The 21,874-nt window shown below is 48.2% G+C and overlaps 1 protein-coding gene across 18 annotated transcripts in view; it reads right to left on the bottom strand.

Moving 5' to 3' along the window:
- HEATR5B (HEAT repeat containing 5B) overlaps nucleotides 1-21,874 on the bottom strand; it is a 77,342-nt gene that overhangs the window by 12,338 nt on the left and 43,130 nt on the right. For all 18 annotated transcript variants that reach the window (XM_075596649.1, XM_075596641.1, XM_075596634.1 and 15 more), the window contains 11 exons: nucleotides 17,929-18,034; nucleotides 14,643-14,833; nucleotides 13,311-13,470; nucleotides 12,442-12,631; nucleotides 10,900-11,069; nucleotides 8,409-8,553; nucleotides 3,142-3,321; nucleotides 2,481-2,729; nucleotides 1,545-1,726; nucleotides 558-626; nucleotides 19-198 (listed from right to left, as the gene is read on the bottom strand). In XM_075596649.1, coding sequence (XP_075452764.1) covers nucleotides 19-198; nucleotides 558-626; nucleotides 1,545-1,726; nucleotides 2,481-2,729; nucleotides 3,142-3,321; nucleotides 8,409-8,553; nucleotides 10,900-11,069; nucleotides 12,442-12,631; nucleotides 13,311-13,470; nucleotides 14,643-14,833; nucleotides 17,929-18,034 — 1,822 coding nt within the window. The remainder of the gene's footprint in view (nucleotides 1-18; nucleotides 199-557; nucleotides 627-1,544; nucleotides 1,727-2,480; nucleotides 2,730-3,141; nucleotides 3,322-8,408; nucleotides 8,554-10,899; nucleotides 11,070-12,441; nucleotides 12,632-13,310; nucleotides 13,471-14,642; nucleotides 14,834-17,928; nucleotides 18,035-21,874) is intronic.

Genomic DNA, 21,874 nt, shown 5'->3' on the forward strand with positions numbered 1-21,874 from the left:
ATGAGTGGCCGCACATACCTCTGCCCAAGCTTTCAATACAGCCAGTTTTTCCATAGTCATGGCACTCTCTTGATAAAGCGGACTGGACGCTCCTTTCCCTGTTTGAACCTTGTCCAGGGATGAGACAAGCAGGTTGTGCACTCGACGGAGATCATTCAAGTCACTTACGACTCTGCTTCCAATCCAGGCACTGCACACCTGCCAAAAACAACCCCACAAGCAGACAGATGTATATCTTTATTTATATAGCTCCATCCATGTACATAGCGCTTTACAGCAGTAATACATGTGACATAATTATATAACACACAATGGGAATAAATTCTTTAAGACATAAACATAACACTAGGAAAAGGAGTCCCTGCCCTGAAGAGCTTACAATGTAAGTAATAAGTAGGGACAATTTACAGAGACAGTAGGAGGGTGTTCAGGTAAGTGTCTGAAAAGGGCCAAGCGGTCAGTGAATATGACATCAAAATGCTTTTTAAGTACAGCTATTTGCCTGAAAGTTGTGTATGTTTTGGATTGTTGCTGTAAATGCACTGCTATTACTTTACCTGGCAGGCTTTTGCAGTGATGTCTGAAGGTGTATCTTGTGAAAATGCCGGTCTCAATGCAGCTCCAACCTGAAGATAAAATATGTTGATATTCATAAAACATTACACATGAAAACCATACCTTGGAGTATTCCATATCTGCAAACCCTGTACCAGCTAAGAAGAACTCTTGTTGACATTAAAAGTTTTCAGAATCTATAATAAATCCACAATTTTTACAAAATCATTGAGGCCACCAAAACGAAGTATTATACAAAATATTGTATAGTTAATAAGTGAGAACAAAATATTCAAGCAGGCAAGTCAGACACAAATATAAAGATAATAAATACAGGAATATAGAGGGTAGGATCAGGTAATACTTAATATAAGTTCCCATTGGGTCTCAATATAGGAGAAGGCTGGAGAACACGGACATACAGCATTAAATTGTATTAATGAAAAAAAAAAAAAACACTGTTTATCTAAATTACTTTTATATACAGACACACATCAAGGTAAGTATTTTTGCGCAAGTCATTGCTGTGGGGTTTGCTTATACTGTATCGCCAAAATACAAGTGCAGATGTTCCACATTATTATTATTATTATTAGCATTTATTTGTAAAGCACATGACCTTCAGATAGGTGCTAAAAGTTCAGCAATAATGAGAAGCGGATTTTAACCGCTCAGCTGCAAGAGGAATGCATTGCAAGCTACTCTGGCAGCAAAGTGTCCACAACACTATTTGCAGATGGTTTCCTGGCACAATCATGCATTTCATAGCAGAACAAAGCACGTGGCTTAAATGTTCTTCACTTTGGGGCCAAGCAAATATATTGATCTGTACATTACAGGGAAAGCGATTAATTCCCCCCCTCTCCCCCCCCAAGGATAAGAGAAGCTTTTCAAGCTCTGATTAAAGGGGTTTGAAGAAATTTAATAACTTAGCTGTTCGTATCTAAGCCAGACCCAAGTGGGGCCGTTAGGACGTTGCAATTTCTTACATTAGCCTGGTATTGCTCCAAAATTACATGACCCGGAAATTCAGGCTCGGGAACAGATGCAAATTTCTTGATGATGTCTTGTAGTGCTTGGAGGCCGGCCATCCGCAGCTGGTTGCTATGATCAGTGGCAGCCATGAAAGCCATACGAATCAGGTCTGAGAGATGGAGAACCAAAAGGTCGTCTGTGAAAGAATCCAGTATTAGGGAATTTAGAAGATCACTTTTAAACAGATATCTATACTGTAAACGAAGACTGAGAATCCATGCTATGAAACTAGAGAGCTAGTGGTATTTCCAGACAGTGCCACTGACAGAGGGGGGAGCAGATGGACAACCATTCCATGGCTGGCGGCAGAGGGGTGGAAGGTTAAAGAGCGAGAGGGGAGGGGTGAGGGGGGGTGAGAAAGGGGGAGTGGGAATTGAAGAACGGGATTAGGGAGAGAGGAGCAAGTGCGAGTTATAGAGGGGGAGATGCCGGGCTGCTGACAGGGTGAGTTCAAAATCTAGGGGGCCCAAGTGCCGCAGCATTTGGGGACAGCAAGTCTGGCTATGAACAATGGCCGCATACAACGATAGTCAGCCACACACCCTAGTAAATTATTTCACCATAAGTAATAGATCAGTGATATATTGATTGCGACTTGAAAGAAACAAGCCTTAAAATCATGTTTCTGCTGTGTATTAACCCCTTTGCAGCCAGAGGCCAGCAATGTATTGGCTAGCAATATAACAAATCGTCCAATACAGTATAAGAACATGCAGAGCTGACCCCCAGCCAGCGTTAAAGACACCAGCAGCACACCCCTTTTGCTGTCAGAAAAGGCTGCAATGCTTTGCCTTATGGTGCCGTCCCCACTGGCAGGGAAAGTGTTAATCCATGTACTACTGGATCACATTCCCATTGATTAAAGACAAAGAAGAAATAGTGGCTCTTACTTTTGGGATTTTTGAGTCTTACTGCCCGGGCCACAGCCAGGTCAAAGTGAGCCTTGTCCGAGTTCTCACATAGCATGATGATCCGACACAGGCAGTCGGCTGCGAACACCCGCGTGGCCCAGCGGGGAGCCACGAATGGCTTGGACTTGTCTTCGCCAAGCGAGGTAAACATGGTGTCGTCGTCCATCTCATCCTTCTTCTCCGATTCCTCATCCTTGACTCCTCCGACAAGGACTGTGGTGCCCATGTCTGTAATGACATATTGGACGTGTGGTTTCATCAATGTAAACGAATGGAATGGGCCGAAGGAGTCGCTCAGTGGTCATGTCACTGCCTTTGAAGAGGGGGAACTTGGCTCAAATCCGTGTGCTCTCCTCATGACCTTGGACAAGTCCATTTATTGTCCTCTACCACCAGCACCAACATTGGATTGTAAGCTGTTCAAGACAGGGACTCTGTGCCAGCAAACATGTATGTACAGTGCGGTGTGCACTGTTGGAGCTATATAAGGAAAGACAAAATTCCCCTCCTCCACCCCCCACCCACCCCCCTCTTGATATTGAAGGACTCCAGTGGACTTTTTTCTGGAGTTTTCTTTTAAAAGTTGAATATTTTAAAACGTTAATTACATTTCTGAATGGAAGTCCAGCTTAATACATACCACTGGAGGCTGCCAAGACATCTTTGCATAGTAACAGCCAATGAGACAATTTGTCCATGGCCAGGGAGGACAGCATGTGTCCCAGGGTGTCGTGGATATCAGAGCACAGCTTGCGGTCAGTCTCTCGGTCCAGCATCCCAAAGAGAACCCCCTCTAGACCAGTGTCGGTTATGTTTATATCTGGGGAACAAGGCAGAGAGAACAAAAGTCAGATTCCCGCCTGTAAACCTAGGCAGTTTTTTGCAATTTTCCTTTCCTCAGGAACAGAAAACAGAAATGCATATCCCGTTAGCACTCATCAATGGCTAATGAAAATTAGTTTATTCAATACTGGATTACAGTTCTTTCATTGTAAAAAAAAATGCTGAGTTCATGGGAGACTAAAATTGTCTGTGTCTATAAAAATTATATGTACAATGTTGCGCACTATATTGTAATTGTGATGCACGGAGTCCAATTGGGAGAAATGCACTATATGAAATAAAAGTTATTATTATTAAAACGCCACTACAGTAGATTAGTCATCGTCAAGTATCTACGAGCTTTTAGGCCTAACAGAAGGAATTTGGGCCCATATTTACCAATGCCATAAGACACCTTCCGATGCTGAAAGACACATTACTAATTATTATAGGCTAAAGCAGTAAAATTCAGGGCATTATTGAAATCCCTGCTCTCTGATTGGATAATGCCCGGAATTTTAACCAATCAGTAATGGCCCAGAATTTCTGGCAGCTTGCCAAGTTTTTCAGCTAATCAGCTTTCAGGTTTAATTCACAAAGAGTGAAATTTGCACTTAGACAGGGGAGGTGATTGGACAGAACATACCAGCAAGGCACTGACTCCACCACCACCCTGTCTGCAGAGAGCGCCGTACAGGAGAGTGAAGGGAAAGGTTTGTGTGTCTGCTGAGTGTGTTTTGTGGGTGTAAAGGGGGCAGCAGTGTTTTATTAGTGTGTGTGTCTTCTGTTGGTGTGTGTAGAGGGGGCAGCAGAGTCTTGTTGGTGTGTGTCTGCTGTGTGTTTTGTTGGTGTAGAGGGGGAGCTGCAGTGTGTGTGTCTTCAGTGTGTGTTTTGTGATTGGAGGAGGGTGCAGAGTTTTGTTGGTGTGTGTCTGCAGTGTGTGTAGAGGGGGGCTGCTGGTGTGTGTTTTGTGGATGTAGAGGTGTCAGAGCCTGTTTTGTTGATTTGTGTGTATCTCTGCAGTGTGTGTTTTGTAGGTGCAGAGGGGTGGCTGCAGTGTGTGTTTTGTAGGTGCAGAGGGGTGGCTGCAGTGTGTGTTTTGTGGGTGGAGGAGGGGTGCAGAAGGTTGTGTGTGTGTGTCTGCCTGCCTGCAGTGTGTGGGTTTACATGGGGGTAGATGCAGAGGGTGTAGATGGGGCTGCTGGTGTGTGTTTTATGGATGTAGAGGGGGCAGCAGTGTGTTTTGTTGGTGTGTGTGTCTGCAGTGTATCTTGTGGGTGTAGAGGGGGGGGGGCTGCTGTGTTTTGTGAGTGTAGAGAATGGAGGAGGTCTGCAGTGTGTATTGTGGGTGTAGAGGTGGGGGTGGGGGGCTGCACAGTGTGTAGAGGGTACTGTAGAGTGTGTTTGTGTATATAGGGGGGGTTGCCGAGTGTGTGTGTGTGTGTGTGTATATATAGAGGGGGGACTGCAGTGTGTGTGTGTGTGTGTGTGTGTGTGTGTATATATAGAGGGGGCTGTGTATATGTACATTTTTTTTTTAATAAACTTGCAGTAAAAGCATAAGAATGTAGACAATCATGCTGATTAAAAATCAATATGACTACAAAAATGTATATTTGTTATGAAAAATTAAAAAAAATAAAGTCTATAATAGTAATAATCGGCAGTGGATATTCACAGTTGAGTGCAAATAGCCGCACGGCTATTCACAGTTGAGTGCAAATAGCCGCACGGCTATTCGCACTCAGTAGAAAATAAAATGGGAAAAAATAAACACCCCAGCCAGGAATCGAACCCTGGTCAACTGTGCTAATGGCCTGGAGCATAACCACTGAGTTATAAGACTTTCTGATGTTTTTGTAGTGAATAAAGACATAGAAACCTACTGACATTACAGTGTTCATAGCAGCTCGGCTATTCGCACTCAGTTAAGTTGAGTGCAAATAGCCGCACGGCTATTCGCACTCAGTAGAAAATGAAAAAAAAAAAAAAGAACACTCTCCTATTGACATTCTATACCCCCTGCATCTGTAATCAGCGCGGCTTTAGGCTGAGTCCCCAGTCAGCACTGCGCCCTGCTCTGCCGTGCAATTTGTGGCTAGGTGCACGCTCATCTGGGGGCGCGGCCACAACGGCACTGAGCCTCATTAGGTGAACCGCTTACGTGACGCGCTTGGAGGCGGCAAATTCAATTTTGCTTGCTCTGCAAGCGTCTCAAGCCCCGATGCTCACCCTGGCCAGACACATAAGGCCTCGGCCAGGGTTCCTGCTAGCGTGCCGTCCGGGGCGTGTCGGCGGGCGGCCAGTGACATTCGGACCTGCGCGCTGGCAAGCGGGGAAATGTAAAATTTCCCTAAGACCTACGCTTCCGCAAGCGCGCAGAAGCGTAGGCGAGCCCCTACTAAAGCCGCTCTCACTGCGGCTGTAGGGGCTCAGTGCCGAGCGGAAGCGCGCCTCCGCCCGCAAGCACTAAACATGGACGCGGCCTTATGCATAATGATGTATACCAATTATAAACTGGGTTACGATATATGTACTGTACACCATTGATCTTAATCAGGGCTGCCAACAGCGGGGAAGAAAGGGTACTGGTGTCCCTGGCCCCGTGGGTGACGCGCGGCCGGGCGCCTGTTAATTAAAAAAAAATAAGAAATCACTGCAAAAAAAATCGCGTTGTCTACCTGTGGTAGCGCCGGAAGTAGTCTGGGTTAAGCTTCCGGCACACCGGCGTCAGAGGGAGCCCCGTTTCGCGTGGGACCTGCATTGCGAGACAGGTGCTTCATGGCCGGTGTCAACTGCTCTGCCCCCCCCCCCCATCGGGCCAGCATCAGCCCCACCCCCGTAGCACACTGCTGCACGCGTGAGCAGTGGCGTGATGCCTGCAGCGAGGCTGGCGGCAACTGCTGTGACCAGCCGCCGGCCCCCCCGCTGCACCGTCACACCCCCCCTCTGCACCGCCACCCCTCCCCCCGCATGACAGGGCTGTCCCGTCACCCCCCACAGCCGCTAGACAACCCACGCAGCCGCGGGAAACCCCCGTGGGTTATTTTTTTAATATTTATTTTAAACACCCCCAAAAATCAGACTTACCAGCAGGGGGGGGGGGAGGAGGGTGCGGCGTGAGGGTGCTTGTGGGTGGTGGCGGCGGTACTGGGGGTGGGGGAACAATGCTGCGGGTGGGGGGAGGGCGGCAGTACGGGGGTTTCCCGCGGCTGCGTGGGTTGTCTAGTGGCTGCGTGGGGTGACGGGACAGCCCTGTCATGCGGGGGGAGGGGTGGCGGTGCAGCGGGGGGCCCGGTGGTTGGTCACAGCAGTTGCCGCCAGCCCCGCTGCAGGGATCACGCCACTGCTCACGCGCACCAGTGTGCTGCGGGGGTGGGGCTGATGCTGGCCCGATGGGGGGGGAGGGGTCAGAGCAGTTGACACCGGCCATGAAGCACCCGTCTCGCGATGCAGGTCCCACGTGAAACAACATGTTTAGTGCTTGCGGGCGGAGGCGCGCTTCCGCTCGGCACTAAGCCCCTACAGCCGCAATGAGAGCGGCTTTAGTAGGGGCTCGCCTATGCTTCTGCGCGCTTGCGGAAGCGTAGGTCTTAGGGAAATTTTACATTTCCCCGCTTGCCGGCGCGCAGGTCCGGTCACGTGAGCGGTTCGCCGAATGAGGGCGAACCAGCTCCGTGACGTCACTGGCCCGCCCGCCGACACGCCCCCGATGCACCCCCGGACGGCGCGCTGTCTAAGGCCAGGGAAAGCACCCGCTTTCCCTGAGCCTCAGCGCGCCTCCGCACGCTAGCAGGAACCCTGGCCGAGGCCTTATGTGTCTGGCCAGGGTGAGCATCGGGGCTTGAGACGCTTGCAGAGCAAGCAAAATTGAATTTGCCGCCTCCAAGCGCGTCACGTAAGCGGTTCACCTAATGAGGGCGAACCAGCTCAGTGCCGTTGTGGCTGCGCCCCCAGATGAGCGTGCACCTAGCCACAAATTGCACGGCCGAGCAGGGCGCAGCGCTCGTGTGCCAGCACGCCACGCTCCCTCTCAGGCTTTGAGAGTTTGAGATTGGCATTTGTGACGGAGGCGTGGCCACGCCCCCACCGGCGGTTCAGCCAATGAGGGCGAACCAGCCGCGGGACGTCATGGCCATGCCCCCGCAAACCTACCGCCACACCCCCTCCCGTCACAAACTTTCTCTCTCCCCTCAGACCGCAGATCGTGGACTAGCGCTGTGCATGCGCCGCCACCCCGCCGGGCGCGTGTCACAGTGCTGACTGGGGACTCAGCCTAAAGCCGCGCTGATTACAGATGCAGGGGGTATAGAATGTCAATAGGAGAGTGTTCTTTTTTTTTTTCCATTTTATTTTCTACTGAGTGCGAATAGCCGTGCAGCTATTTGCACTCAACTTAACTGAGTGCGAATAGCCGAGCTGCTATGAACACTGTAATGTCAGTAGGTTTCTATGTCTTTATTCACTAAAAACACATCAGAAAGTCTTATAACTCAGTGGTTATGCTCCAGGCCATTAACAGAGTGGACCAGGGTTCAATTCCTGGCTGGGGTGTTTATTTTTTTCCATTTTATTTTCTACTGAGTGCGAATAGCCGTGCGGCTATTTGCACTCAACTGTGAATATCCACTGCCGTAATAATCCCCTCAGAACAGGGCATTACTGGCCAATAATGCCCTGTTCTTCGTGGATTTTTACTTAAGTAAATATTGCCCTTTATGACCCATTGACTTCAATATGGCCACAATGTGTCTTCCAGCCCAGAAGGTGTCTTTTGGAGTAGCACTTTAGCTAAAATTGCCCTAAGTCTTTTCCCCCATTGTGGAAACAACAAAAGCACTTGTGTACACCTTAAAGTAACCAGCAATATGTTGAGCGGTAGGTAAAGCCTGGCCAGGTAGCAGTGCATAAATCAAACAAGAAACACATGTACGCCCTGCCAGCATACAACTATATCTATATATGCTGACATTGTTGGTGGTGATATTCATTCATAATACAGCTACTGTATTTATGTATTGTATCTTTGTGTGGCTATGTTTTTCCCATCCAATCTCCTTAACATTTACCTCCAGTCACACTTACTTATGCCCCTGGTTTCTTTGTCCCCTGCATTTTTTGCGAGGTTCATTGCATATTCACATACTTCTGCCGCTTCCCTTTGTGCCAGCTGCCGGAGACATGCAACGGCTGCACGCCGCAGCAACAAGTGTGAACTGCCCAGGTGAACCTAGAACAGAGATCAAACAATTACAATACATGCCCAGAAAGCACTGCACTTGTCAAGACTAAAGACAAGTACAGAAGAAGTTTTAAGAGCTAATCCACTAGCGCAGTGATTCCCAACAGTGGGTTCAGGGACCCCTAGTGGATAGGGAGGTATGTCCAAGAAGTTCTCCCCCAAAAATACATAATGACAGATTCTAGGCTGCAGATTGGGTTCCTGACCCAGTGTGGAGTCTGCATACTTAGTGAGGCCCCAAACCGTCGCTTAGTGTGGGGTGGTATGGCTGGCAATTACAGCAAAAGCTTCCAAAGTCGCACCTCACAATGTTTTGCATTCACAGGAGCACAGCATTGTGGGGCGTGACTATGAAAGCTCTTGCAATAACGGACAGCTATACCAGCCATGCTGTCTGCACATACCGAGGTGCAGTTTGGCACCTTATTAAACGTGTGTTCCCCGTACAAACTCAGGACACGGTACTGCCTGGGATCCGTCAAATAGTTTTGTTAGCAACAGTCTGATAAGCAGGCAATACAATGTATTAATTAGGGTTTCGCAGAACAAATATTTTCTAGCAGGGGGTGTAAAAAACAATGTAAATGTACAATGTAAAAAAAGAAAAAAAACTTGGGAACCACAGTAGTAGAGTTTACAGAGTCACAGCATCTTTCTTGTTTGCTTGTATGTTTTACTACAGGTTTTTCAGCAGTTCAAAAAATTACTGCAGGTTTTTTTTTTGTCTACTGAACAGAGAAAGTTTGAAAAATGTGATGTAATAGACAAAAAGGGCCGCGTATTCTGTAGTTTCAAACCATTAAAAAAAAGAAAAGTGAATGGATTAAAAAAAAAAAAAAAAAAAAAAGAGTAGTTTTTTTGCCACACAACTTAATACTGTATCACAAAAAGCATGTGAAGCAGAGCTTTTAATTTTGAATCTCAAGGACACCTACAGTGGCAAGAAAAAGTTTGTGAACTCCAATGATAATGATGGAAATTCCGTAGTTTTTCCATGACAACCTTCGTGAATCAAAAGCAGTCTTTTCTTAAATATCCAATAGGGTTTATATTAACCACTTTCATATATTTTAAAACAAAATGATGTATGAATTAGACAAAACAATGAGTATCAGGGTATGTGCAAAAGGAAGTGAAACTCTGGTTTTATTAGCTAGATGAAAGGGGATAATTAGAATCAGGTGTTTAAATAATTAGGTCGATCTTCAGGGGTGAGTTTAGGAGACCACACCCTTTATAAAAATCAGAAACTTTGTGAGTTTAGTCTTCACCATACAGGTGTGTAGAAACACGTCAAACCAATGCATTGGATAGCAAGCATTTATTGATGCTCATTAGGCTAGAAAGGGTTACAAAACTATTTCCAAGAAGTCACAAAGAACCCCAGATTAACATCCAAGGATCTACGGGCCACTCCCGCCTTGGGTGATGTGAGTGGTCATGACTCAACTATCAGAAAAAGAGACTGCTATCCTTCTATGAACACCATTCTTGTTTAAAGAGGCTACCACTGCTCTCTAAAAAGAACATTGCTGTCTGTCTGAAGTTCGCCAAAGAGCACGTACACGATCTACAAGACTTCTGGAACAATGTTCCTTGGACAGACAAGTCAAAAGTAGAACTTTTTGGCCTCAATGAAAAACGTTATGTTTGCGAAAACAAAAACATTAAGTTCGAACAGAAGAATCTCATCCCAACCCTCAAGCATGGAGGTGAGAGTGTGATGGTTTGGGGCTGCTTTGTATGAGAAGATTCTAGAGCAGAATGTCAGGCCATCCGTCCATGAGCTAAAGTTGAACTGAAAGTGGGTCATGCAGCAAGACAATAATCCTAAGGCAGATCTACAAAAGAATGGCTGCAGAAGAAATTCCACGTTTTTGAATGGCCTACTCAAAGTCCGGACCTAAACCCCATCGAGATGGTGTGGCAGGACCTGAAGCGAGCTGTCCATGCAAAGAAGCCCTCATACATAACTGAGCTTAAGCAGTTCAATGGGCCAAAATTCCTCAAAACCGATGTGAGAGATTGACCAGCAGTTACAGGAAACGCTAAGTTGAAGTGATTGTTGCTCGGGGGGGGTGCCAGCAGGTACTGAACTAAAGGTTCACATAAATTTTCACACGTGTATATTGAAGGAGTTCACAAACTTTTCCCCGCCACTATATGCTTTGAGGAAGGCTGCCAGAGAGCAGCCGAAATGTTGACTCACACTGTGGCACAATAAAACTTTGCAGAAATAAGTCAGAGAGCCCATCTTGAAGAGCATTATTTGTTCCTTTCCACTATCTTCACTCCACCTTCAATGGCTGAGGACGCAGAGGAAGTGAAACTTACGCAGAGGCAGGGAACCAGGCTGGATAGGTTGACGTGACGAGGTGCAAACATGTGAAGTTGCTGGAGACAGGAGATGGCTGCGGCCTGCACCAGAGAGTCTGAATGATCCTGCATGATAGCACAGCCAACCAGACATGAGGAACGGATAGTAGAGATAGTGGGCCCGTTACCTGTAACCAAAAACAGATACAGGATTCTCAACCTATTTCCTTTGAGGAATTTTAATATGAAGGTAGTCCTCGCTTTCCAACGTCTCACTTTACAACGAATGGGACGTTTTTCGACGCTGGAATGCGTTATCCGCGCAACTGATAAACATGGGACTCACTTTACAACGGTTTCACTATCTAACGCTACTTCCAGAACGGATTCTGTTGGATAACCGAGGACTGCCTGTACTTCCTACCTTGGAGAGTCTTTTTGCTTAGTCTTTTTCTTGTTTTTGCATTATACACTGAACAGCGTAAATGAAAAGATCATGAAGACAGGTTTACGATCACTACTACATTTTACCATCCTTTATCACTGAAGTGAGCGACTCAAAAAAATGCTGAGACCAATCATTTATCTATGTAAAGTTTTTATTATATTCTTTGGTTTTAGGGGGCTAGGCAACATGTCCGTATGATGTCTATTACATTATTTCAGCAATGAAGGGGTTTGACATGAATTTATATACTACGTTAACGCTCTTTTTGCTAGTAATAAGAACATTGGATACACAAATTGGCGAACTTCAGTTCTCAGAAACAGTTTGAAAACAACCGTTTCATTTTACGGTGTAGATGAAAGTAGACAAATTGTCAATGCTGTCATTGTTTTTTCCTTCTTTCTAACCTTAAATGAAGTACTTCAATTTTGAGTATTATCCTCTACTCAATAATGTACTTTAAACTCCTTGTTCCGTCCGTTAACAATTAACTATTAAAGCTGCAGTTCAGTCTTTTTTTTTTTTTTTTACGTCAATAGTTTCATGTGGGCAATCTCTACTTACCTAAAGAACTGCATAGCTGCAGGTCAATTCGTTCTCCATGTATTGATAGGCGAAATTTGGTGACATCATTAGTGAAGGGATCTGTTTTTCTTCTGCTTCTGTCACTCAGTGGAAGCTCATGAATATTCATGAGCACTCCTGCACTGACATGTGCTAGAGGGAGGGCAGGGCTGACAAAGGGGTGTGCCAGGGCTTGTGACAGGACATGAAGGGGCAGTGCCTTAGCAAATGGTTGTTAAAATAGAATACAAGAAAATGGTCTTTCAAAGTTGTTTTTTTAAAAACAGAAAATGCTAAAAGTATTTTTTCTTACTACAGAACTGATTTATTAAAAAAAAACACACATGCAGGATACTGACTGAACTGCAGCTTTAAAATATTAACTATTTTCAACATTTATACCAATTATTCTACCCTTTTGGCCACTGCTGCAGAACACCCAGAATTCCTAAGCTCTGAAATACTAGAATATACTAGAATATATATATATATGTCCACCTGCATAGCAAAACACTGCATTGCAGCAGCAAAAGGGTTAACCTACTCACCTTGCAGTTCTGGGCCCACCGTAGTTATAATGGCACCCAAGCACCGGCCCAGGCACTGATGTACTTCTATATGTGAAGGGGGAACAGTCAGCAAAAGTGTCAGAACTAAGGAGAGTGTTGGTTCAACGTAGCCACGATACATGGGGCCGCTCGAGTCAACAATCAAGGCAAGCGAATGAAGAGACCATGTCTGCAAATAGATTGAAAGTGTGTGGGGGGGGGGCGTTTAACATGAGTAAGAGGGAAAGAAAGAGAGTAAGAGGGAAAGAGAGAGAGAGAGTAAGAGGGAGAGAGAGAAAAAGAGGGAGAGAAAGAGAAGCGTATCCGCTTTTAATGCGATGCAAGCGTGGCTCCTAAATTCTATGCAGATCTTCCTACCATGCTGGCTCTCGCGCTAATTTTCCTCTCTCTCCCTGTCAGCCGGAAGCTGACGGCAGAAGCAAGGAGAGAAGAGAGCTGCCAGCTGCTGCTGGATCACTCCTGTGTGGGGATGCCACTGCGCGTGGGACAGCTGGGAGAGTTATCCCAGCTCTCCCCCTCCAGCGACCGCGGAACCCGAGTGGTGCAATAACACGATGTGATCCTTTGGACCCCAAGCACCGCGTTATAATGGGCTTGAGCTGTAATTTATTTCTATAGTGCCGAAACAGTATGAATTGACTAGAATCCTAGATCAATGACTTACAAATACGGGAAATGGCATTTAATTCCAAATTGAAAGCTAAAGTCTAAATACAAGGTAATGGTTTTTCATTTTTGTTGCTTCGATAGGATTGTTAAAATCAAGGCTGCAGTTAGACCCATAGATTATGTGACAGTGGTCTTTAGAGCGGTGTTAGATGTGCCGCAAGCCCATAATCTTCTCTCACCTGAACTTCTGGTGAGGTGCCATCCTGAGCCAATGCCAAGAGAATGCTGACGCTAGTCTTCAGGTGCTGGCCTGACCCAATCCCTCCAACGTAACGATGGAGGCAACCGAGTGCCAGAGAGTGGCCTGTCCTAGCCACTACATCCCGAGCAGACTTCAGCCTAGATGAAGATGATGTAGAAGTCCATGTGCAGAGCACATGCAGAATACAGGACTTGCTTAACACTTTCTAACACCGAACACACATTGATTACATGCAGAATTCAGGAATCAGAATGTTATTTTCAGGCACTCAGTCAAAGTGCTGGAACATATTAAAGTTACGCTGAGGTACAAACAAATGATTAGAAACTACATTCTAACACAAGTAAGGATATCTATTGATAGTTGGAATGTGTGTATTTAAACAAGCAAGTGGTTTAGACAATTTCAAGGAAATATACAATGAATGAAAGTGAAAAAGTTAAAGAAACTACGGTATGGAATATATACGATATGACAATTTTTAGGAAGAGTATACAATGAAATGTTATCATGGTATTTACACAAGAGCCATACTATACAATAGGCAGCTGCTGTTACAGCTATGAGTTGATTGAAGGGAGAAAAAGAATCTAATGCCAACATAAACCTTAGTTGAATATGGTCATTTGGCATGCCTTTTTAACAGCTTTGTCAAACCGTGAACATCTCTACTGTGCAAGAAACTGGCGTTTTATGTCCCACGACAGCTATTACGGAGGAAGAGTGAAGTAATGCCATTTTCTTTCAAAACATGAACGTTGTCAGGGCTTCTACAAGGTTGCAACCAACAATAAGTACAATCAACCCTCACAGATGGAGAGATTGATAGCCCCGAACAGGCCCCAATTGTATGTACTCAGGTCCTACACTCTGGTAATCAGGTGCTTAGGGAATAGTGCCAACTGCACTATCCGATAGAGCGTGTTATCAACAGATTATATGATATGATGTTCAGTGGATAATGTATAGGGAATTCTACAATAGAAGCGATCTTAGCAATTGATGTTGCATATAGTATAGTTAAATAAAATTATTTTAATTGGTAACATTTGTTACAATAAATGATTTGTGATGATTGTAGCTGAAAGTTAGTTCACAAGGCAGTCATGTATGGTCGGTGCTGTTGGCAATTTAAACACACTGTATATATTGCACAGAAAACACACAGCATAGTACAAAGTTGCGCCGTTGCTGCAATAGGACTTATTGCACAAAAAAAACCTAAGCCAGTTTAAACTGCAATATAAATAGTCTAAATATAAGCCCCAGTCCCAAAGCCCCTTTTCTATGCTTTCGAGCATTGTCTCACTTGTCAAAGCTGTACTGTGCCATCCTGGCAATGAAAGTTGCTTCTCCAACCACATGAGCCATTCTGCCCAGGGCCTCTCCAGCAGCACATCTTAGGATGGGGTTGGGATTGTCCAGGGCACCCATTACCAGCGTCAGGGCTGATTTACGTACTTCCTCCGGACCTAGAGAGCTCTTGTTCTCTGCTAGGCCCTGGATAAAGAAGCAAAATAACAACAATGCTTTAAAATCAACTCTACACAACTTAAGCAATTGCTAAAAGGGTAATATCGCTATTTCATACAGCTCTTTTCTCTCAAAGGGACTCAAAGGGCTTCACAATTACAATACAGCACGCAGGACGCAGCACATAGGATTTTTACAGACACAGTCGCCGCTCAGATGAGCTTACAATCTATGATTTTGGTACCTGAGGCACAGGGAGATAAAGTGACTTACACATAAAAACACACAGAGTGTCTGCTCAGCCTACCGAAAATAAAATAAAACGTATACTTCCTAGAGTGGTGCTATCAGGGTATACACATATTGGATTACACGACAGAGAGAAAGAACCCTACGAGGATGCACACTAAACTCTACTAATAGAAAAAGAAATACATTTTATGATTAATTATATGAGATACGAACGGGAACATTGATAAAAAAAAGTGCGCTAGCACAGCGTATGACTTTGTCATGCAAGAAGATACAACTCCAATGTGTGGTAGACGGAAATACTATAACTGGCAAGTATAATACATGGTATATAGATGCATGAAAACATGCAGAACTAGTATACAAATGGACTCCTATTGTATGTCTGCTGTACCTTAATGACAATACTTAAGTATAGCTGTATAATATGAATGGAGTACTATGTACGTGAAGGTGTCTGAGAAATGGACAAGTGTGTCTCAAAAGGACATAATAGCACCAGCGCAATAGCTGTGCAGGTAGGGAAACACTTTACTCTATTGACACACACTCAGATCCTTGCAAATCCCTGATATATAGGTGTGTACCCGTAGTTCATAGTGAAGTTAATCCAGGATATACTCGGTAACCTCATTCATTCATTCAAAATCACCCTCACTGGATTACTGGATAGCTATACATAAGGTATATCATGTTGTTAATCAGGACAGGCAAGCAACAGGTTAATGCAATCTATATTCCTAGTCCATGCAAATGCATACGAAGGACAGGAAAAGAAGAAAATCACTGCGTCTGTAAGGTAAGAAGACTCAGACTGTCCAGTTACGGAAAATTCCGTCTGTGCAGTTAAGGTACCCTTTAAATGAGTGCCAATACCTAAGTAATCAGCACTTTTAGGTGTGGTCCCCGAAGAAGTTCAGGCTACTGAACGAAACGCGCGTCGGGTTATGACTTCACACTGACGTCATCAGCGCGACAGGAGCGGTAGCTCCGGTATCTATGCACAGCAGCGACTTTCCATGCTTTGAACTCCTAGTTATTTAACTAAGATGTGGGCCATACGTGGTATCCACTAGTGGAGACAGGACTGCAGTACCTTTATTCTAAGTGAAGGTTTTATAAGCCTTACTTATAACAGCGCTACTAGACAAGACGGTTTCTTTGTATTACGTCCTTTAGATCAAGATTTCTCTGATTATAGAGTACCATTTGACACAATACACAATTTACCCTGTGATATACAAATTGTAAATGTGCTGATTACTTAGGTATTGGCACTCATTTAAAGGGTATCTTAACTACACAGACGGAATTTTCCGTAACTGGACTGTCTGAGTCGTCTTACCTTACAGACTCAGTGATTTTCTTCTTTTCCTGTCCTTCGTATGCATTTGCATGGACTAGGAATAGAGATTGCATTAACCTGTTGCTTGCCTGTCCTGATTAACAACATGATATACCTTATGTATAGCTATCCAGTAATCCAGTGAGGGTGATTTTGAATGAATGAATGAGGTTACCGAGTATATCCTGGATTTACTTCACTATGAACCACGGGTACACACCTATATATCAGGGATTTGCAAGGATCTGTGTGTGTGTCAATAGAGTAAAGTGTTTCCCTACCTGCACAGCTATTGCGCTGGTGCTATTATGTCCTTTTGAGACACACTTGTCCATTTCTCAGACACCTTCACGTACATAGTACTCCATTCATATTATACAGCTATACTTAAGTATTGTCATTAAGGTACAGCAGACATACAATAGGAGTCCATTTGTATACTAGTTCTGCATGTTTTCATGCATCTATATACCATGTATTATACTTACAAGTTATAGTGTTTCCGTCTCCCACACATTGGAGTTGTATCTTCTTGCATGACAGTCATACGCTGTGCTAGCGCACTTTTTCTTTTATCTATGTTCACGTTCGTATCTCATATAATTAATAATAAAATGTATTATTTTTCTATTAGTAGAGATAAAGTGACTTGCCCAAGGTCACAAGGGGCTGACACCAGGAATTGAACCAGGGTTCCCTAATTGAAACTCAGTGTCATTGGCTACAGTCTTTACAGGGTAAAGTTCAAAATAGTGAGGTTGCTCTATGAAGGACACCGTGATTCAAATTCTCTAAAAAAAAAAACATCAATAGTGAAAAAAGGCGGCGATCCCGCCTTAAGCAATATCCTTTAGATTAGTTATACACAAAAGCACACACATTTACGCTTACTACTATTTCATATGCCTTGGAAATATGGCCCATATGATCTTAATTAATATAGTAACATTATTAAATGTTCTATATTCGGGAGCTTGAGAAAATCTAATGTGTCAAGAATCCAGATTCCCACCCTTGCATTGGAACAGAAGAAATTAAATATCTCCCCCCACCTCTAAAAGTTGGGGGAATGAATGATTGCCCATTGAAGTCCCTGAAATGTTTTTAAGAAATCCTCAAATATTTATTGGGATTTAAAAAAAAAGTATCTAGGCTGTGAATTTTAGATTTTCCCCATCTTTAGTGTGCAGATGTATTAATTTCTCCAGAATAGCCGAATGGCTAATGTATCAAATGGCTAGCACATTGGCTCCTATATTACAAAGAATTGCAATGCTAAAATATACACCTACCTTTAGGATTGTCAGAATGCTAAACACAATTACTCACTGAAGTCCCTCAATTATATTGGAAAATCATCACATGGCAAATATTTATTGGGATATTACAAAGTATCTAGGCTGTGAATGTAGATGTTCTCATCGTTAGCGTGCAAAATGTTTCACTTCTCCAGAACAGCAGAGTAATGCGTTTTATATCATATGTACATTTCACATGTTATTTATCAGTATGGTATTGTCCCTACCTTCAGTGCACTAAGCACAGCTGTGAAAATATTCAGCTGCACAGCCTGCTGGCGAACTCCTTTAGCTTGCTTGACACATTCAGCAAAATGATCCAACATTTGCAGCCTGTAATAAACACAAAAACACAACAGCAACTTGTTGCAATGGGTCTTACACAGCAAAATTCGACACTAAACAGACCATTCTTTTCATACCCATCATTTATTATTACTACCCGTAGGCACAATGAGAAAGCAGGAATTGCAGCAGCTGAACAAAATGGCCAAGTAATGAAAAAGGAGACCACATTATACAGATGTAGCAAGAGTAATTGTTTCCCGACACCGGGGCAAGCTGAAGTTGTGCGTACCACCTCGTCACCAGTCGATTACATCAGGGGGAGTGACGGCGCCTGTGCATTGGAGTGGAAACCTCACAGCTGTGTCTGTAGTTGCATCAACTCCAATGCACAGGCCCCGTCACGCCCCCTAACTTAATCGACTGGTGACTAGGTGGTCTGAATCGACAGAGCGTGCTGTGTGACCAGAGACTACTTACCATCCGAACAAGCGGCGTCAGCCGACATGGAGCAGATTGCTGTATTGGGATGTTGCTCACAGTGCGATTTTACTCTGCCAGATTGTAAGTGGCATTTTATTTTTGGGTAGTAAACCTTTTTTTTACAGTACTTCACCATATTGTGCTATTATTAATTTTCAGGACCGGTTTTCTTCTCTGTTCATTGAATTGGACATTCACCTCTGATTTCGACCTAGTAGAATAGTCTTCATTTTCCCTTTTTACTATTTATTTAGTACTAGCTGAGAGACCCGGCGTTGCCCGGGATGTAAATGCGTAATAGGTAGTATTATTTATAAATTGTGGAACAATAGGTGAGTATTTGTTGTAAAGGTTGGATAATAATATTGAAAAGAAAGATGGAAGAAAATGTAATACAATGTTGTATAAAAATGGTTTATTGTAACCACACCACAGTACAACGTATATTTTGGTGCCATAAGTGATGTAAAAATGTGAGGCGTGTGTCCTGCTAGGGTGTGAGGCGGCGGGTGGCGCGTGGGTTGTGAGTGCTGTCTGCGAGTGGGGGTCCTGCTAGGGTGTGAGGCGGCGGGTGGTGCGTGGGTTGTGAGTGCTGTCTGTGAGTGTGGGTCCTGCTAGGGTGTGAGGCGGCGGGTGGCGCGTGGGTTGTGAGTGCTGTCTGTGAGTGGGGGTCCTGCTAGGGTGTGAGGCGGCGGGTGGCGCGTGGGTTGTGAGTGCTGTCTGTGAGTGGGGGTCCTGCTAGGGTGTGAGGCGGTGGGTCAGTGATGTTGGTGCGTAGGGGCGGGAGGCAGCAGGTGTGTGTGGCGGCAGGTATGTGTCGAGTGTGGCGGGTGTCTGTTGAGTGCGTGCAGCGGCTGTGAGGCGGTGGGTGAAAGGCAGAGGCGGCCGGAGTAAGGGCGGGTGAAAGGCAGAGGCGGGGGTGGGGAGGCGGTAAGGCGGGCAGGAAGGCGAAGGGCGGCGGGAAGGGGAGGAGGGGGTGGTGGAGGGGGGCAAGGGGTGGTGGAGGGGGGCAAGGGGTGAAGGAGGGGGGCAAGGGGTGGAGGAGGGGGGAAGGGTTAGAGGAGGGGGGAAGGATTAGAGGAGCGGGGGGGGGAAGGGTTAGAGGAGGGGGGGAAGGGGTGGAAGTGTGGGAGGGGGTGGGAGGGGAAAGGGGTGGAGGGGAGGGGGGTGGAGGGGAGGGGGGTGCAGGGGAGCGGAAAGGGGAGCGGAGGGGGGGGAAAGGGGAGCGGAGGGGGGGAAAGGGGAGCGGAGGGGGGGGAAAGGGGAGCGGAGGGGGGGGAAAGGGGAGCGGAGGGGGGGGAAAGGGGAGCGGAGGGGGGGAAAGGGGAGCGGAGGGGGGGAAAGGGGAGCGGAGGGGGAAGGGGAGCGGAGGGGGGGGGAAGGGGAGCGGAGGGGGGGGGAAGGAGAGCGGAGGGGGGGAAGGGGAGGGGAGCGGGGGGGGGGGAAAGGGGAGCAGGGGGGGGGTAAGGGGAGCGGGGGGGGGGGTAAGGGGAGCGGGGGGGGGGAAGGGGAGCGGGGGGGAAGGGGAGCAGGGGGGGAAGGGGAGCGGGGGGGGAAGGGGAGCGGGGGGGGGAAGGGGAGAAGTGGTGGGAAGGGGGAGGAGGGGGGAGGTGGTGGGAAGAGGGCAAAGGGGGGAGGTGGTGGGAAGGGGGAGGAGGGGTGAGGTGGTGGGAAGGGGGGGGAGGCGGTGGGAAAGGGGGGGGGAGGCGGTGGGAAGGGGGAGGGGAGGCGGTGGGAAGGGGGGGGAGGCGGTGGGAAGGGGGGGGAGGCGGTGGGAAGGGGGGGGGGGAGGCGGTGGGAAGGAGGGGGGAGACGGTGGGAAGGGGGGGGGAGGCGGTGGGAAGGGGGGGGGAGGCGGTGGGAAGGGGGGGAGGCGGTGGGAAGGCGGTGGGAAGGGGGTAGGAAGGGGGGGAGGCGGTGGTAAGGGGGGGGGAGGCGGTGGGAAGGGGGTGGGAAGTTGGGAGGGGAGGCGGTGGGAAGGGAGGTGGTGGGAAGGGGCGGTGGGAAGGGAGGCGGTGGGAAGGGGCGGTGGGAAGGGGGGGGGCGGTGGGAAGGGGGGAGGGGAGGCGGTGGGAAGGGGGAGGGGAGGCGGTGGGAAGGGGGAGGGGAGGCGGTGGGAAGGGGGGAGGGGAGGCAGTGGACAGGAAGGGGGGCAGTGGACAGGAGCGGGGGGCGGCGGACAGGAGGGGGGGGCGGCGGACAGGAGGGGGGGGCGGCGGACAGGAGGGGGGGCGGCGGACAGGAGGGGGGGGGCAGTGAACAGGAGGGGGGGGCAGTGGACAGGAGGGGGGGCGGCGGACAGGAGGGGGGGGGCAGTGAACAGGAGGGGGGGGCGGCGGACAGGAGGGGGGGCGGCGGACAGGAGGGGGGGGGCAGTGAACAGGAGGGGGGGGCAGTGGACAGGAGGGGGGGGCAGTGGACAGGAGGGGGGGGCAGTAGACAGGAGGGGGGGGGGCAGTGGACAGGAGGGGGGGGCAGTGGACAGGAGGGGGGGCTGTGGACAGGAGGGGGGGGCAGTGGACAGGAGGGGGGGGCAGTGGACAGGAGGGGGGGGGCAGTGGACAGGAGGGGGGGGGCAGTGGACAGGAGGGGGGGGGCAGTGGACAGGAGGGGGGGGCAGTGAACAGGAGGGGGGGGCAGTGGACAGGAGGGGGGGGCAGTGGACAGGAGGGGGGGGCAGTGGACAGGAGGGGGGGGCAGTAGACAGGAGGGGGGGGGCAGTGGACAGGAGGGGGGGGCAGTGGACAGGAGGGGGGGGCAGTGGACAGGAGGGGGGGGCAGTGGACAGGAGGGGGGGGCAGTGGACAGGAGGGGGGGGGCAGTGGACAGGAGGGGGGGGGCAGTGGACAGGAGGGGGGGGCAGTGGACAGGAGGGGGGGGCAGTGGACAGGAGGGGGGGGGGCAGTGGACAGGAGGGGGGGGGGCAGTGGACAGGAGGGGGGGGGCAGTGGACAGGAGGGGGGGGCAGTGGACAGGAGGGGGGGGGGCAGTGGACAGGAGGGGGGGGCAGTGGACAGGAGGGGGGGGCAGTGGACAGGAGGGGGGGGCAGTGGACAGGAGGGGGGGGCAGTGGACAGGAGGGGGGGCAGTGGACAGGAGGGGGGCAGTGGACAGGAGGGGGGGCAGTGGACAGGAGGGGGGGCAGTGGACAGGAGGGGGGCAGTGGACAGGAGGGGGGGCAGTGGACAGTGGACAGGAGGGGGTGGACAGTGGACAGGAGGGGGGGGCAGTGGACAGGAGCGGGGGGCGGCGGACAGGAGGGGGGGGCGGCGGACAGGAGGGGGGGGCGGCGGACAGGAGGGGGGGCGGCGGACAGGAGGGGGGGGGCAGTGAACAGGAGGGGGGGGCAGTGGAAAGGAGGGGTGGACAGTGGACAGGAGGGGGGGGCAGTGGACAGGAGGGGGG

This window comes from Ascaphus truei, chromosome 4 (assembly GCF_040206685.1).
Source record: "Ascaphus truei isolate aAscTru1 chromosome 4, aAscTru1.hap1, whole genome shotgun sequence".
Taxonomy (NCBI): domain Eukaryota; kingdom Metazoa; phylum Chordata; class Amphibia; order Anura; family Ascaphidae; genus Ascaphus; species Ascaphus truei.